Genomic DNA, 17,993 nt, shown 5'->3' with positions numbered 1-17,993 from the left:
GCTGGGATGATAAAGTAGACGTAGAAACGAGGCTGCTGGATCAGCGCGTAGCTGCCGTGGATGATGACCTGGGCAGGGAGCAGACCCCGTCAGTATGGCAAGCCATCGCTCCAGGGCTGATTTGTTGGCAGCTCAGCAGGAGCAGGAAGCCAGGATGGGGGCCACCAGTTCTTTCAGCTATTTAATTTCATCAGCTGGGCTGACTTGACTCCCAGGCTTACAGGGCATTGGCACCATCCCTCCCTCCCAGCCCTAGTGCTTTACCAGGACGTAGAGCAGCACGTAGAGGTGGTGGGTGATCCAGAAGCCCTTGAAACTGACGCGTCGGAAGTGGTGGGTGGCGAACACATACATCACAGCCAGGATCACGAGGAGCAGCACTCCTGTCATACCTGTGAGAGGAGGGGTTGGGAGGTCCTGGGGGGGATCAGGGCAGCCCCACAGGGGCTCTACCTGGGCTGGACAGAGGGCTGCCCATACTGGACATGGGGCTGCCTGCTAGGTGATCTCACCTGGAATAGTCTGGAAGAACCACCAGTAATATTTCTGTGGGAGCTGTGACCTGGAGAGGGACAAGAGATTGCACCATGGAGTGACCAAAGCAAACTCATTTCCACTTTCATTCCCGACTCTGCTTTAAATTCTACCTACCCATCATTGGTAAAGACACTGGAAAAGAGGCAGGAGAGCACACTGAGAGGTGTGACTGAGAAGATGTAGACATTCACTACGTGCCCTGCAGTGTGGAGCACTGTAAGAGACAAAAACAAGGAGAAAGAAGTGTCACTTGAAGTGGATGGAGATATGTCAGACCATGCTGATATCCCCAGTGACTCAGAGATTTCTCCTGTTCTCTAGTGCAAGGCATCTATGTCTCTGCAGGGTCTCCAAAATTCTGCCTGGTCCTTTCATGCTGTGATGGAGGAGCTTTAGCTGAAGTTTGTGGGCTGTACACCAGTAGCTCACCTACCTGAGAAAATCAGGGCTGCCATGGCAATCCAGCGGTGGAAATCCACAGCAGCATCGAAGGGGATGTAGTGGTTGAGGAAGGTTTCCCGCAGAACAGTGATGAGGTTGCGGCACATGGTCAGCAGAATGTAGGAGTACATGAAGGAGACGGAGGCAGCTGATCCCCGGGAGATGATGATTCCCACAAAGGTGGTCTGTGCGATTCCAGTGCTGGGGGATGCAAAGGCATAGTCTGGGGAGAGACGGCAGAGGAGGTGTCATTGGGAGAGCCAAAATCTTTCTTGGAGACACACAGTGAAAGGAGGAGGCAACAGTGTGAGTTTCACTGGAGGAAATTCAGGTTTGATGTAAAATAAAACCTCTTCACAGGGAGGATGGTCAAAAAGGAGCACAGGCTCAGCAAAGTGGTGGGATCACTAACCTCGGAGCTCTTCACACCTTCTCTAGACAAGGCCTTCAGCAGCCTGATTCAGCTTTGAAATTGGCCTTGCTCTGAGCAGGGCACTGGACCAGACCCTTCCAGAGGTCCCTTCCAACCTCAGTGATCCTTTGATTATTCCAGGGAAGGACTGACACTGTTGCCCAAAGCTGTGCCAGGCAACATCCCATCATGTCCCATGCCACCAGCAGCTTTGAGAAACTAAGCCCATGTCCCCTGCACGTGGGGGCAGCAGGGCTGGGAGGGCACTCACAGTAGGCTCTCTCTGCGAAGACACCAATGCTGATGGCAGAGAAGAGGACGACGCAGACGATGTGGCGCCGATAATTCTCAACGAAACGCTTGAACTCCTGGATCTTCTGCTGAACTCTGTTCCGCTCATACTTCTTCCGTCGTGCCTCCGTATACAGATGCAGCTGGTGGTGATTCACCCTGGCAAGGACAGAAGGGCTGGTATCATTGTGAGGTTTTCCTGGTAAGGAATGGTTCAAGGCCACACAGTCCAGATTTGAGGCTTCCTACTAATGTACTCTGACCCCGTCAGTGGTGGGGGTCACCTGCAGATCACACTGTCAGAGAGTGATCTCAGGTCAGCCTCCTCTGCAACACTTGTAAAAGCTGATAAAGGTGCAGACGGTGAGTCACTAATAATACCATAGATAAGAACTGTTAAAGATTATTTTCATGGTAGTATTCAACTGTCTAAAATAAGTCCATGGAAGGGTAATTCCTGTAACTGGAGCAGTTATGGCAAACCAAATTACTCTGGTCATTAATAACAACCACTGAACTTCTTTCTTGCAGAAATACTTGCTATTGCCACAACAGTGAGGACTAGAGTCTCCCTTGCAGCTCTTGCAGGCAGCTCCAGCAAACCAGCAGCATCCCAAGGGGCAGAGGAGCACAGGCAGGACCTGCCAGGCAAAGCCCCTCCAAAAACCACTGTCCCAGCCTCTGGAGCTGGCCACTTAATTTGGTTTTCTGCAGAAGCACACCACCCAGGCCCAGCTGCAGCACCATCTCTGCTGAGATGGGACTGTTACCATAGCTTCTTGGCCAGTGAGTGCCTCCTTGCAGAAGTGCCATTTGACTGGAGGGTTACGTGGTCTGACACAGATGTGAGAAACAGCAAACAGGCTGAGCCTGACCCCCAGAGGCACATCCATCGAGGAGAGGCTGCACTTACTTTCTGCCAAGTCTCTTCCTCAGTTCTTGCCCTTCTCGCTCCATGTTGTGATTCACAGTGTCTAGATTTGGGTCTTGGTCCTCTGAGATGGTTCTGTTGGAAACAGAGCTATGTCTGGCCCAAAGCTATATTTCCAGGGAAGGCTTGCCATAATTTTCCCCTTTTCTCCACTTCTCATCTCACGCTCAGAAGGGAAGGTGTCCAGCTCTTTCCTGCAAGCCTGTTGTGTTGTCTTTAATTGCACACAGGCTGGATTCACCCCAAGACAACCTTTCTCTCTGAAAATCAAGGCAGGACTCCCCTCACCACGTAGGGGGTGCAATGAGGGCTCTGCAGAAGGCAATTCCTGCCCTCTGTCTGCCTGTGTGCCTGGGGAGGACAGCGGACCCACCACAGTGCCCAACGTGCACATCCCACCACGATCATCCCCCTTCCCCAGCACTGTGTGTGTGAGAACACCTGGTGGCAGCATTTGTTGGGGGGTTAAGATGAAGAATGGATGTGCACTGGGGCAGAAAGAGAAGGAAGAGCAGCAGCAAGATGAAGGAGAAGAGCTTACCCTTTCGGCTCTTTCTTTCTTATGAAGGAGACACAGTTGTGCAGGTTTTGCTTGAACACCTCGGGGACACCTTTGAGGAACCAAAAGGACAAATATCCATTCAGAGTGCACTAGAGGATTTGGGAGCTCCATTTTGGGTGCTGCCCTTCCCCTCAATCCCTGCAGGGCCTGGGGTGACCCAGTGCTCATGCCCACAGACCTTTGACGCAGAGCTGGGTGAGTCGAAGCTCGTTGTCGTGGTCCCGCAGCATGTAGTGGAAGTTCTCCCATGTCAACTCATTCCTGTCCTGAAACCCTGAGGCTTGAAACATGGACTCTGTCACCTGCTCTGCCTGCTCTCTTGTCAGGCAGTTGTTGGAGATCTCAATGAAGGACCTGGAGCAAGGAGGGGAGATGGGAACAACAGGTGAGTCCTTGAAATAACACAGGGTAGAGCCCCAGACCAGTTTCACGGGAGAAATGGGTTCTTGGTTGCTCCTGTTGAGCCCATGGGCTCCATAGAGACTGAAGCACAGAAACTGGGAGCTGCTTTTGAAGACATCTGTCTCTACAGGCATTGTTAAAATATCTAGAGAGATGAGGAGAGGTACCTGAGCATCCTCAGAAACTCCTCCTTGGAGAGGAATCCATTCTCATCAATGTCATACATCCTGAACATCACCTTGGACTTCTCCTCTGGAGACCCTGGTGGGGGGAGAGAGAGGCAAAGTAAGAACAAGGTCCTATTTTCATCAACTAAGATGCTTTCAGACATTGTCTTTGAGCACCTGGACCTGCAGTAGTGAAGCCTTACCCTTCCACTTGACTTCCTCAAGCGCAAGGTGAAATACTGGGTAGATACATATTCCTTCCTGTGCATTGTTTTGCCAAGTCCAAATGCTCTTTTGCACAGCCACAATTTTACTGCTTTGACTGAGTCTGGCATTCACCACCTCCATCTATTAATCCACCTTTCCAGGCATCATTTAGGGAGAACTGGATATCAGAGTTGCTAAGCTCTCTCAAGGACAGGAATCATGGTCCCTTTGAGAGACAGGGCAGACATGCCTGTGGTGGTGGAAGGTAGCTCTCCTCATGAACAGTCTTCCAGAAAGCACAGTTACATTGTCACTGCCCCATAACTCAAGCTGAAGCTGTCTTAAGTGCAGTTAATTTTAATCTGTAGGAGTATCTACAGGTTGACCTGCTGGGTGGATCTTGTCCTTCACTCTGCCTGGAAACAGGCCTGAGGGCTGCAGAAGGAGGCACTAACCAGCTCCAGCTCCCACCTTTCATGAAGATCGCCAAGATGTCCAGGAATTCTCGGAAGGAGATGTAGCCATTGCCATCCTTGTCAGCCAGGGAGAACATGGACTCCACAAACATGGAGTCAGCTTTGAGCCCCAGGGCCTCAGCAAACTCAGCTCTGCTCAGCTCACACGTTAGAGACTCCTTTGCCTTCTGTGAAGATTCGAAGGTGAGTTCTCCTGCATCGGATCTGTCAATTTCCAGCATCTGCAGGGTATGTCCCACAAAAGAAACCCCGTGAGGACTGGCAGAGCTGAAGGCTGGTGTTTCCTTGCCTGACCTATTGCACAAAGACTGGTGGTTCCCCTGGTGCTCATGGCAATACCATGGGGAATTCCCACATCTCTCCTACGTGACTTTCACACTCCACACCACTGACCATTCTGGAGACCTCAGTTACATCAGGCAAAAATCTCTTTGCAACTTTAGACACTTAATATCACTGCAGCAGATCTCCCTTTGTCTTCTGCAAAGGAAAATGTCCCTCAGTCCTGGAAGTATTGGCAGCTTCCTTGTGTGTGGCTTACCAGTTCTTATGGAGAGCCCCAACATTCATTTCTTAATCAATACAAAAATACCTTCCTTCATGCCTCACAGCCTGCCACACCTCTACACACCTGAGCAAACAGGTGTCTGAAGAAAATCTCCAGAATTTGTTTTCTCTGCTCCTGGGTGACTGCCCGTTTCATCAGGTTCTGCTCCTTCATCTCAGACAGATGCAGGTCAAGGCTGCTCTCCTTCAAATAGTCTTGTAGCTTCCTGACAAAGCTGCTCCTCTCAGTCTCCTCACTGAAGAGCAGCACCTGCAAAGGACCCCATGAACTGCCTGTGAGCAGCAGAGGCTCAGCTCCACAGTATGAGCTGGAGGTCCTCAGGAGGCCACAACCACCTTTCAAGGACCTATGCTCTTCCCTGTGCCCTGGATGGAGTGGTACAGAGGACTGTGAAGGGTCTGTGGGAAGGTGCCATACCCCAGGCACCACAGCACTAACCAGGTCATACTCCTTGGGGCTCTTCAGGAGCAGAGCTTTGTTCCCTTTGTTGTTGGAGAGGATCACCTCCACCCTTTGGTGGGCTTTCAGGTTGATGGTCCGGAGCATAGACCCTCTCCCATCCAGCACTTTGAGCAATTTGTCAGCTTGGAGTTGAATGTAGACAGGAGAGTTATCCATCTTGGGCCCATGCCACTCCATGGCTGATGGGAGAAAGCACAGGACTCAGCTGGAAAGAAGCACTTGGGGTCCTACTCATCCCAACACTTCCTTCACTAAGATACCGTTTGGGAGTGATTCATGATCAGACACATCTTAAAGGAGTAACAATGATCTCCCAGCTGCAGAGCTCATGCACACAGATGCAGGAGGAGTACAGACTATGAAGCAGGGAGGCAGAATTTTTCCAGTGCCCAGAGCAAGGAGATAAATCCCTGTCCTGGATCTAGTGGTGCAGCTGATCTACATATGTGTCCTTCAGCAAGGTGTGATCTGGGAAGGGTTGGAATTAGAGGGTCATAGGATGACTCAGGTTGGAACAGACTCAGTTAGAAGGAACTCTCACCCAAATTCCTGCCCAAAGCAGAACCAGCTACAAGGTCAGGCCAGTCTGCTCAAGGCTCTATCTGTCAGGCGTTGGATAGGATGAACTAGCAAGCTCTCTGGGCTACCTGCACCACTGCTTGACTATCCTCCTGGGGAAACAGTTCCTCCTTACATCCCATCCAGATATAAGCCCCAGCCCTGCCTTGATATGTGCCCTGATTCCAGCAGCATCACCAGACACTGTCCAGCCACCTCACCGTGTGTGGCCTCTCTGGTCACCTCCCTCCTCACACTGGTGCCCTGCTTCTTCTGCAGCTTCTTGAAATCTCTCCTGCGGAGAACAGCGACAATCCAGGCCACAAGCAGGGTCACTGGGGACACAGGGGAGAAAGAGGCATGAGATATCACTAAGCTCCTTTACACTTTTGTCTTCCACCTGGTGCCCAAGGACCCTGCCACCTCAAGGACCTCAGAAATGACCAGGACTCAGCAGGACCTGCTGGGAGGTGCCTGATCCATGGGCACTCAGCCCCTTTCTCTGGTGGAAGAGGAGATGGGTGAAGAAATGGAGTGACAAACCCAAAGGCAGACAGCAGAGGGCAACGATGATGATCCCAAAGCCTGCACCACTGCCTGCAAAGTAGTCCAGCACCATCATGGGAGTGCAGTTGGCCAGGAGTTGAGCTGTCAGTTGCTGGGGCTGGGGGCATGGGTCTCCTGCAAGGAGGAGGACATGCTGTGAGTGCCATCGACCTTGTACCCAGCTCATCTCCATCACCCCCAGGAATCTCTGCATTTAGATGCTGGTGGGGCTCATGGCTGAGTGACCCAGGGAACACCTTGCAAGAGCTGGAACATGTCCCAGACAAAACGCTTACAGTAAATGGGAAAGGTGTGGCAAGATCCCAAGAGGAAAAGGCATATTGCCAAATACAGTCCCCTGGGATCATGCCTGGACTTCAGCCCTCTTTCAACATATGCATAGTGCATCAACCTCTTGCTCACAAGCAACCCTTGCATTTTGCATCCATTTTGCTGACTTAGGGTCGTATCAGGTGTCAGGCTTGGGAAACTCCAAACCTGATGCATTCCCTGTGTCACTGAGTCACTGGGAAGGCTTTGCTTTCCTCCCTACCTTGCTGGTGCCATTTGCTCCCTCTGCCCTGCTATTGCACAGTTCACTCACCCTCACTCCAGACAAACACATGGGACTGGAGGTCTGTAGAGTTGGCATAGGTGACAACAGCCAGGACGTCGCGAAAGGTCGTGTTACGGATCTCCCCAATTTCCTCCTCTGTGAACAGCCTGTGGGAAAGGATGTGGAGCCAAGTGGTGGCCCCAGGTGTCACTGGGCGACAGCAGGAGGGAACTGAGGAAGCTGGAGGATGCTTTTTCCTCCAGCCCCAGTTCCTGTGCGTTACTGGGACTTGCAGAGCAGTGGGCAGCCTGCCAGAGGGGGAAGAGGCATTTACCCATTCTTGGTGTTTTCAAACCAAAACCTGTCACCATCACGCAGGCGCACAAACTGGTCCAGGATGATGGCACTGAAGAGGGAGCTGTCAGCCTCCAGCATGCCCCCAGGGAGCAGCTCCAGCCCAGCCATGTTGTTGGCATACAGGGCAGCGACATTATGTAGGACCTGTTAAGAAAGCCCCATCACACACATGTAAACACAGGGAATTCTGCTGGGGTATCAGAAAATCCTGGCAAGCCTTAGGAGGAGCAAGGAATGTGTGTTTCCCAAGCATCACACATCTGTGGGTTGGGAAGGTGCTGAACCCCATGCAGCCTTGAGCTCATGGCTTGGACTTGAGCACTCCCAGGGCATCTTGACTCTAGGAGCAGAGCATCCAGTGGCACAAGAGCTTAGCACTGGGGCAAGATGATTTATTCGTGGCATATAATTTCACAGTTACTCCAATGCAACAGCCCTACAGGCATGAAAATCAGCTAGGGCAAGATATCCACTGATCTCCCTCTTCATATGCTGCAGAATCCAGTTCCTGCCTGGAATGCCTCAACATCCTTTGGCCCACATACATTCTGTGGCCAACCCAGTTCCTCATTACCTGTGGCTCCAGGTGTGGGGCAAGGTGTGACCAGTTCTGGTAAGGTTTCAACCCAAATCGCTCCCGGGCTTGGTTGTAGGTTGGCAGGCCAAGGTCTCGACCACGCTGAAGCCAACTGGCCACGTAGTCTGTGCGGGAGTACTTCAGGGGCCCATACCAGTAATCTGTGGGATTCAAAGCCATGGGGATGGCAAGGCAGAGCTGGAGGAGCTACCCCAACTGCCACAGCTGCTGCTTTCTGCTGTGAGCAATGCTGAACATTGCTGCTTTCTGCTGTGAGCAATGCTGAGGGTTAGGGTTAGGGTTAGGGAGATCATCTCCATGTCCTTGCCAGAATGGTCCCCTGGACATGCTTAACATGCTCTGCAGGTTCTCTCTGTTATTCTCTCCACTAACAAGGCTGAGGCTGGTCTGAGCATGTGGTTGGGTGGTGGTGGCAGTGGCGATGGGACATGCCTTCCCACCTCGGCCCCTGCACAACCACAGGAGAGAGGATCCCCCACCAACATGCAGCTGCAGTACACACCTTGGAGATCTTCCACCACAATGTTGTCCTCCCTCTCTGCAATCTGTGAGCTCATCCCCAGCAGGAGCTTGTCTACATCATCTGCCTGTTGCAGCCCAGGGCTCTAAAGGGAGATGGGAAGAGCAGGTGATTTCTCGCACGACTGAGGATGGGAGGTAGCCCCACACTCCTGAACTGGTGACCATAGGGGTGCAGATCCTGGACATAGGATGATCAAAGACTTCTTCCAGGCTCACTTTCTCCACATCATCTCAACCTTGAGGTCAGAGCCTGCCGCAGCTCAAGGTATCATCTGGGGACACTGGATGGGGAGAATCTCACACCCCTGGGTTGGCTGTCATGTTCTGCACCCAATTTCCCTTTCAAATCCCTGTGGAGTCCTCCACAACATAAAGCAAGGGATGAAGCCCTCCCAGCCAGCCTGGCACATCCTCAGAACCCCTGCACTCCCTTCCCCTTACCTCTCTGCTCCAGTAGCTGTTGCAGAGTCGCACAGCTGGGAATGAGCCACTGGGGCCAGACACGTCCTGGAATCGGCACTCAGTGTCTCTGGAACAGCAGAGAAGGGCTGGACCCACAGCCCCCAGCTGGGGCTGCCCCGAGCTGATGGGCCTTGGCTGTCCCAGTGAGGGACAGGATGCAGGGAGAGGACAGGGACCACCCTTAGCCACTACCCCAGCTAGGGCATCCCATTCCCTGGCACCACAGTGGACTGCATTCCCATAGCCCTGCCAGGTTTCTCCTACCTCTTGTAAACGCCCGGCGGCACCATGGTGGCCAGGAATTGCCCCACGGCTGCCACAAACTCCGGTGAGAGGCTGGGGTCCAGGTGCTGCTGGTAACCTGTGGGGCAGCATCCAGGGAAGGTGGAGGGAAGTTGGACCAAACTCTCTCTCCCACCCCATTCCACATCTCCCCTGCTTCCCACACTCCATCACCCACTGTGCTCCTCACCTTTGTACTCCGGGACGTGTTTCCCCAGCAGGGTCGGCAGCCACTCATACAGGACAATACTCTAGGGAACAAGGGAGTTGGGTCAGGGCCAGCACCAGGGAAGATGTCAGGGGTCCCAGCAGAGCTAGGGGTTCCCATCCCTCACCTGGAAAGTGGCAATGACCTTCTTGCGAGTGTGCTGGAAGAGATCCTCATCGGACCAGGTGGGATGCTCCCGGGCCAGTGCCATGGCCAGGTGGTTGTGGTACCGAAACCAGGCAATGCTCTCAGCCTGCAGGAAGGGGTTCTCATTCCCCCAGGCACTCCCCAGGTCTGAAAGAGCCACCAGGACCATCCGTGAGGGATGTCACCACTGGGTCTAACTTTGCCCAAGGCTGGAGGAGCACCCCCAGCCCCACGGCTGTAGGTCAGTGTCCTCTCAACCTTCCTTCCTCCCCAGGGAGACCAGCAGCTGGAGTGAGTGAGAAGCAACACTAGGCCCCCAGCATGGACCAAGGGTTGCACAGCTGAGGAATTCAAAGCAAGCTGAGCAGGCTTGTATTGGTGGCAGCTCCTTTCCCCAGAGGGGATCAGAGCAACCAGCACCCGTTGCCCTCCGGCCATATGGCAGCTTGAGTTCATGTCGTGTCCTTGCTGGGAAGTCATTGCTGGGGCACATATCTTCCTCCTCCTTGGGCTGGGAAACTGCTCTCCTGACCCCACCCCATCCCACCTCACTGCACTCCCTGTCCTTTCCTGGGGTCAGCTCCAGCAGCCTCCTGCTCCCCCAGCCCACAGTCAGAGATGGAGCCAAGCAGGTGAAAACCCATTGAGGATGCCAACATTACCATAGATCCCTTGGAAACCACCCTGTCCCGTGGATGGATCCAGTGCCTTCCACATGGGGACTCTCCCATCTGTCTGCCTTGGGAGGCTTCTGTCGGACCCCGATGCCAGTTGTCCCCCGGAGAAACTCCTCAGGGCATCACTCCAGGAGTGTGAGGGACCATAGATGGAGCTGCCATCCAGCCAACCTGTCACCTCATTGGTCTAGGGCAGGCACAGGGAACAAGCACAAACAGCTGTCAGTGTTCCAGCAGAAAGGTGCTAAAAAGAGGTCTGAGATGCCCCAGCCTGACTCTTTTGTTCTTGCAAAGCAGCTGCCCCAGCCCTGTTTTAACAAGAGCTCTCAGGATGCAAATACATACACACTGCCAATCTGTGCAAACTTCAGGAATTAGTGCCAGGTACAGCAAAGATTAGGTATAGGCTTTTCAAAAGTACATTTTGGGTTTGTTTTTTTCCCCCAATTATTTTCACTATGCCCAGCAAACATCTGTGAATGCCTATGTAGGCTGGAATGGGACTAAACCCATCTCTGGGTGAACAGGGAACACTGGAGCTGTGCCCTCTGCCCTGGCAGCATGTTGACTATCTCCCCTGTCAAATGTTTGCATGAAAACTTTCTTTTAGTCTGAAAACATGGTAGAGTTTTCATTTTTCTAGGGTGTTAAATGCTGCTAAAAACATGACCTGCTAAACTGATCTTGTCATGATTTGCCATGTGAAAGGTTCAGAGGGTTATTTCTCTTTGGCAATTTTGGCAGGGAAGTTTCCAGCATAAAAGAAACCTTGGGAACACAAGCAGCACAGCAAAATCCAGAGAAACTGTGGGAAAAGCTGGATTTTTTTCCAAAATGACTGAATTTCAGGGAAGCTTTACAACATTATGACAGCGCTGGTTCAGCTTTGTGAGCTTATCAAAGCTCCTGTTGTATCTTATTAAAGATCTAACAGTCTAAAAATCTAACAACCCTTCATTTGTTGAAGAAAAGCTTTCACCTTGGGCAGCCACCAGCGTTGTTCAATGTGAACCTTGAAACTTGACTTTGGGTTCAAATGCTTGAGAGATGCATATTTTTAAGTGAACAGTGGTACTCACATTTTATTTTTGCAAACTATCTTGACTGGTACAAACCCCGATGCTGGGTGAAGAGGAGTTTAGACATAAGGTGAAGAGCAGAGGAAACTCAACCTGCCTGTTCTCGGGGGCTGTTGGGGCTCTGTCCTGTCTCTGCTGCCCAGCGGATGCGCTGGAAGGGTAGGACCACATCTCCAGTGCTGGTGGGGTCAAACACTGGGTCTCCACGTGGGATGTAGATGTTGAGAAACTCAGCAGGACAGCCAGGTTTCTCCGTCTCCAGGATGTCCAAAAGCACATGAAAACCTGGCGGCGACACGAGCCTGGTCAGCAGCAGCACTTGGAGCAGGACATAAGGGTGGACAGCTGAGCTGGAGGTGAGTTGAGGGGAGCACCATTGCAGCAAGAGTTTTCAAGGCTGGGTTGAATAGGGCTTGGAGCAATCTGTTCTAGTGGAAGGCATCCCTGCCTGTGGCAGGGGTTGGAATGGGATGACCTTTAAGGTCCCTTCCAACCCAAACCATTCTAGGATTCTATTTCTCTGAGATGGAAATCCCTGGGTTTGGAGACCCAAGCTCACACTGAGCTCCTGAGGAGCAGCAAAAGCTGCTCTGACTCACAGCAATTCAGCCCAACAATCACTCATGACATGGCTCTTATCACATCCGTCAGGCGTTTTGCAACGTGGCAACTTCACCTCTAAAACACATGAGGAAGTCCCAAATATCAGCATTTGGGTTAACTGCCAAAGGTCACCAAAAATGCACACAAACTCTCCTGGCTGGACACTACCTTGGTATGGCAATACTCAAGGCTTTGTCTTCTAAGTGTGGGTCTGCCCTGGAGGGGTGGGTGAGGAGAGCTCCACACATGGCCCCGAGGGTGTGAGAAACCAACATTTTCCCACCCAAACCAATTGTGCACTCAGCAGTGCCAGGTCCCAGGTCTTACCAAAGAAGACAGCCAACACAGTTGTGTTCCTGTGGGAGGGCAGCCCGGAGGGTCCTCGTGCCACCACGTTGCTGAGCTGGCGAGCGTTGGGCACTCGGGGCTCCTGCAGTGCCTCATAGACACCATCTGCATAGTTGGCTGGCAGGAGACGCAGCAGCCTGGCACCTGCAGCACCCAAAAAACATGGAATGGGTCCAGTGGCACCCAACAGGAGGTGCAGAAATACCAGAGCACACTGAGACATGTGAGGGTCTCAGAAGAGAGCAAAATAATGGCAGAGAGATGCTTATAGTGGCTGAGAACTTCCAAGTTCTGGTACCATCACCAGAAACTTCTTGCAACACTGGGATCAGTCCTCTTGACACCAGGAGGGATCCTACATCCTCCTCCCTTCCAGTTGTCCTTCCCTGGTCTACATGCATCCTTGTTACCTCCTGGAGCCTGGGGTGGTGCTCCAGTGAGTAACTGGAGTGATGTTCAGCTGTCCTGTGTTGACTATCCTATCCTACACAAGCACAGCGTTTGCCAGCACAGTAGGAAATAGGAGAGGGCACAGATGGAGAGACAGTGAGGGCAGAAGATGAGAGAGAAAAACACCCTGACTTCACACCCACTACCTGACCCAATATTGAAAAGCCTGGAGGCAGGAGATCATGTTGGAGAGCCATTGAGAATGTGCAACTGCCACCACACCTTGTTGTCACCATGTCACCAGATTAGTAATCAATCTGGGCTGCAGAATATAGGAAGATACAGAATCTTTATTATTTTAGATAAGATCCTGCCTGATCCTCCCTGGTCCATGGCTCAGGGACATCTCCTAGAGGTGAGCCCATGGGCTGGTGTAGGCATGAGGAAGCAGCTTGCCACTGGCAGAGGGAACTGCCAAATGCCTCTCCCAGTACAGCCCAGTGCATGGTAACTGTCCCGTGCTGGGTGGAAAGTTCATAGGTCCAGCATGACTGAACCATGACCCCTTCTGTCTCTTGCCTTGTGTTGAATTGTGCTTGAAGTGCACACTGATTTTGGCTAAAGATGGCTTTTCCCAGCTCTGAGATCCCTGAGCAGCACCAAAACGCCTGCTGGGGAGAGCTGGATCCTTCCTGCCTGGGATATTCTGAGTGGCCTCACAAAGGCACAGCTCTGCTCTGGGACTGATCCAACACCAGCACTACCTGCAGATGGTGGCTGGGCAGCAGCTAAAAGTGGCAATGCCAGGACATAGGAGACAAAACTGGGCTGCCCAGGCCCTCCAGACTGCTCTAACAGGCTCCCAGGTGCATCTAGGCACCTCTCAGGGCCATAGGAGGTGGCATTGCCAACTCATCTGCCTGGTTCAGGCTCCAGTCAGAAACGATTTCTCTCCAGAACTGAGGTTTCTCTCTCAGCCATAAAGCAAGCCAGATGCCAGAGTGCCAGCTCACCCCACCCTGTCCCACCATCCCTGTCCCCAGGCCTGGCACTCACCCACGGAGCCACGGCTGTGGTGCAGCAGGTTGTTGTACCAGCCGTCGTAGCGCTGGACCTCCCAGGAGATGCTCTCCTGGGCTCCTGGAAGAGACCAGACACAGTTGGTGAGCAGTAAAAAGAAAAAAAAAAAGCATGAAGTGAACATGTCTGCTACAGAATGATATTGATATTGTGATCTTTCCCATATTCTTTCTGAAACTTTCCATACAAGCAGGTTTTTTGACAAGTTTTGGACTCCTTTTGAGGGACAATATCTAAACTTAGGTATTCATGCTTGTGATCCTGATGTGCCCAAATCAATTTGTGATCCCCACCAGTCTACCCACAAAGGACCTTCTTTTTCTCATTCTCTCTCACTGGATCAGAAGTCATGTCCTTCCTTCTGGCACACACAATGTCTCTGTGAGTCAAGAAAAGGCCTTGACACTGGAGTTACTGTCATGTGAGAACATCAACCTTCCTTTAGGTTAATTTTTATTGCTTTTACTGTAACACTAATAAGGAACTCCAGTTCTTGTTTACAAGCTGTGCATGCAAACAGACTGCAGTAGGGGAGTCTCCCAACCTGCATTTTACTCCCTTTTTTTTTTTCCTTATTTCCCACAAACTATGTCATAGAATCACAGAATGGTTTGGGTTGGAGGGGACCATAAAGACCATCTCATTCCAAACCCCTGCCATGGGCAGAGACACCTTCCACTAGACCAGGTGGCTCTGATATGATGCCCTATGGGTTAAAGGAAATTCTCCTGAGGGACATCAGCTAGCCAAGATCTCCCCTTGGGACCCCTTCCCTGAAACTGCACTTACTCCCCAAGGTCCATGTCCCCAGCAGAACCACGGCCAAGCTGAACATCATTGCTGCAGGTCTCATTGGCCACCGGGGCTTAGGAAGCAGGGACCTGCAAATGGAGAGGAGAGGGAGGGGTCTGGGAGTTGGGAATATGCACAGACCAAAGTCTCATCTCCTTGTGGTTTCTATTGCCTGGTAAAACCTTGCTGCCCTCAGCACCAGTATCTCCTGATTTGAGCTGTGGGAATCTGGCAGGGACATGTGACACCCCATCACCCTGGGAAAATTCTGTCAGGAGGTGTCAACTGGCCTGAGAAGACCTTTCTACTGGAGCAGGACTGGTCCTCCTGCCTTGGAGTACCCCAGCTGTAAGCTCACAGCTCATTATCTGTGCTCAGCTGTGCCTGCTCCATTACAGAGACGTGCTCTCTGTTACAGAAACAGGCATATTTTAGCTGGAAATTTCTCTGGCATTGACCCATCCAAGCAAAATCCAGCAATGAATGTCACAAACAGCCTCAGCATGCTGTCAGATATCCCAAAGTGTATTGCAGGTCAAGACCTCTTGATCACCTCTGAGCTCACCCAATGGCACTCTCTCATGACCACCCTTGCTCATGATGTTTTTCCATCACCCTTTCCACCAAAAGCCCTGGATCCAGAGAAGGTTTCATCCATGGGCCTGAACCTTTAAAACCTGAGCCAACACCTGGCAGAAGAGAGGGATTCTCAGCCATGAACAGTGAAGTGATTTATGGTCAGGAATGTGACAATGCCACCACTATCTTTCCATGCACAGGAATGACAAATCTCTACTTTTTGTCTTTTATACTGGAAAACAAGTTGTATGTGACATTTAATTTCATTGAGGTGACATTTCCATGCTCATTCTCCACCATCACAGCTCTCCCATCCCACAGCCCTGTCCTATGTGGTCTGGTGGACACAAGAGTTGGGTTGTGCACCTGATGGGAACCAGAGGCTCTGTGAGCCCCATACCATAGGAGGAACACAAAGGTTTGGCCAGTGGGTGATGCATGGAGATGCCTATGACCTCTGACAGGACTGGCAGATCCCACTCACTGTCACCATATGATCCTGCCAGAAAGTTCTCCCCTGTTCCCTGAGCAGCTGCAGAAGTTGTGATTTGCTTGTGTGGAGAGGTCCACATGACCTCCCACACTGTAGGAAAAGAGTCCCCAGAGACTCAGCTGGATTTTTCTCCTGACTCAAAACATACTGAGTTGTCACCTCCATGAGAGCTGAGGCCTGAAGGTGCCACAGAATATTTACCAAATTGGCTAAGGAGACCTGGGGTAAAGCCAAGGCTCAAAGTGCATCGTAACAGCCACAGCATAGCTCGTCTCCCCCTTTGGGGTAAAGCCAAGGCTCAAAGTGCATCATAACAGCCATATCATAGCTCGTCTCCCCCTTCCTTTTGCAGAGTTCCAGAGAAAATGTTTCAAATTTCCTTCTGTCACTGAGCAAACCTCCCTTTTCCTCAGATATGGGAGCTACTCTTGTCCCCAGCCATGAGATAAGATAACAGTTTTCATGAACTTTTCATCACTCCATGGTCCAGCCCTAAAAACCTACTTATTTCCTGGTCAATACAAGACTCTGGAGACTCTCTGACCATGGCCAGTGTGATACAATGACAGTGGTGATATTGCTCGAGGAGTAGGTTCGAAGCACAGACTGGACCATGCAGATCTGGGCTAGGGACTTCATGCTCAAGGAAGATGGACATCTTATGAATGCCACTCAGCTCCTGTTCCCTGCTCCAGCTGAGAGCTCCAGCTTCACACTCCTCTCCTGTGTGCTCTCCAGTGTGTTGGGGATCAGTTGCCAGGCTTCTCCAGACAGATCCCCCTGCTTCCCAAATTTTGCAACCCCTTCCAAGGGAGTTCCTTCACATAATAAAACCAGATTGACCTTGCAAGCCCATGGCACAGCTTGCTGAAGGAAAGCTTGGGAAGCTTGGATTAGTTCCACAGCCTTGTCAAGCTTTCCAGGAATTTAGTAAGGTCTAATGATCCCTCTGATCTGTTTTTCCACAGATTTCCTGTGTCACCTTTGGAAAGTCATTCCCTCCCTCTGGACCTAGTGAAATTGAGCTTGTCAGCCTTGTCTTCTCCCATCAGAGAGGATCCTTGTGACCCATCAAAGCCTGGAGTTTCACACCCCTCAAAAAATTGTGCTGCAGGTAGTGCAAACGCATTACTTCCTCCAGAGCAAGGACCTCCTGTTCCACCTGATCCCAAAGTTAGGGCTTCAGCCTCTGAATATCTCCTAGGCTCTCCCCAGAGCCATAGGTCAGCTGGGACTATGGGACACATCAGCATCCTGAGAGATCCACAGCTCTGCTGCAGAACTTCCTGTGGCTATAGAGACAGAGGAGCACAGATTCAAGGCATTCCAGAAGTCTGATCTCCTATGATCCTTGTTAGTCACTGCTAATTTCCCTCTCTCCGCAGTGCAGGTGGGACAGACTGGGGGGCCAACACCTTCCCCCACCAACCAGCCAGTCCCAGGGGTTCAGGACAGGCTCTGTCTCCCCAGCCTTGGGTCTCATCCTGAAAATCCCAGACCAGTGCACTCTCCATGGACAGCCTGCACACAGGGACCAGCAGTGCCTCCAGCTGTCCCACCTGGGGACCCCCATGGGGTCAGGTGCCACAATGCCACAGCAGGGACTCTCTGCCCTGGTGGGGTCCCCAGGGTGTCCTGTGCCCACGCATCACCCCAGCCGCTCTGTCCCGTGTCTGCTCCGCCTCCCGCAGGGATGTGCGAGGCTCCACCGCACCCTGCAGGTGAGGACACGCACGGCCCGATCCCTTAGATACAACCCGAAAAAGGGGAAACGTGAGTCCCCCCGATCCTTCTTGCTCCCCTTCCTGCACACAAGCAGGGCCACGAGTGCCCTGATCCTTCAGGACCCCCCAAAAAAAAGGGGAAACGTGAGTCTCCCCGATCCTCCCATCACCCCTTCTAGCACACAAGCAGGGACACGCGTGGCTCCGATCCTTCATACACCCACCAAAAAAAAGGGAAACGTGACTCTCCTCCATCCTCCCATCTCCCCTTCTTGCACACAAGCAGAGACACGCGTGGCCCCAATTCTTTAGATACAAACCCACAAAGAGGAAACTTGAGTCCCTCCCGATCCTCCCATCTCCCCTTCTAGCACACAAGCAGGGACACGCGTGGCTCCGATCCTTCATACACCCACCAAAAAAAAGGGAAACGTGACTCTCCTCCATCCTCCCATCTCCCCTTCTTGCACACAAGCAGAGACACGCGTGGCCCCAATCCTTTAGATACAACCCAAAAAAAAGAGGAAACTTGAGTC

At 52.0% G+C, this 17,993-nt stretch overlaps 1 protein-coding gene across 1 annotated transcript in view; it reads right to left on the bottom strand.

Annotated features, from left to right (window-relative positions):
- LOC103803619 (dual oxidase 2-like) overlaps positions 1-13,993 on the bottom strand; it is a 15,778-nt gene extending 1,785 nt beyond the window's left edge. The window contains exons 1-27 of the mRNA XM_009076188.1: positions 13,846-13,993; positions 12,379-12,543; positions 11,546-11,733; positions 10,355-10,556; positions 9,673-9,839; positions 9,528-9,588; positions 9,320-9,416; positions 9,035-9,122; positions 8,574-8,676; positions 8,048-8,211; positions 7,451-7,617; positions 7,165-7,283; positions 6,558-6,695; positions 6,236-6,349; positions 5,433-5,635; positions 5,058-5,243; positions 4,422-4,647; positions 3,744-3,837; positions 3,353-3,528; positions 3,154-3,223; positions 2,595-2,687; positions 1,662-1,840; positions 971-1,201; positions 652-751; positions 513-562; positions 265-392; positions 3-68 (exon numbers count right to left, since the gene is read on the bottom strand). Of these exons, the coding sequence (XP_009074436.1) occupies positions 3-68; positions 265-392; positions 513-562; positions 652-751; positions 971-1,201; positions 1,662-1,840; positions 2,595-2,687; positions 3,154-3,223; positions 3,353-3,528; positions 3,744-3,837; positions 4,422-4,647; positions 5,058-5,243; positions 5,433-5,635; positions 6,236-6,349; positions 6,558-6,695; positions 7,165-7,283; positions 7,451-7,617; positions 8,048-8,211; positions 8,574-8,676; positions 9,035-9,122; positions 9,320-9,416; positions 9,528-9,588; positions 9,673-9,839; positions 10,355-10,556; positions 11,546-11,733; positions 12,379-12,543; positions 13,846-13,993 (3,723 nt within the window). The remainder of the gene's footprint in view (positions 1-2; positions 69-264; positions 393-512; positions 563-651; positions 752-970; positions 1,202-1,661; positions 1,841-2,594; positions 2,688-3,153; positions 3,224-3,352; positions 3,529-3,743; positions 3,838-4,421; positions 4,648-5,057; positions 5,244-5,432; positions 5,636-6,235; positions 6,350-6,557; positions 6,696-7,164; positions 7,284-7,450; positions 7,618-8,047; positions 8,212-8,573; positions 8,677-9,034; positions 9,123-9,319; positions 9,417-9,527; positions 9,589-9,672; positions 9,840-10,354; positions 10,557-11,545; positions 11,734-12,378; positions 12,544-13,845) is intronic.
- Positions 13,994-17,993: the final 4,000 nt, after the last annotated feature.

This window comes from Acanthisitta chloris, unplaced genomic scaffold (genome assembly GCF_000695815.1).
Source record: "Acanthisitta chloris isolate BGI_N310 unplaced genomic scaffold, ASM69581v1 scaffold12796, whole genome shotgun sequence".
Taxonomy (NCBI): domain Eukaryota; kingdom Metazoa; phylum Chordata; class Aves; order Passeriformes; family Acanthisittidae; genus Acanthisitta; species Acanthisitta chloris.
This window is presented reverse-complemented; position numbering and strand designations above follow the sequence as displayed.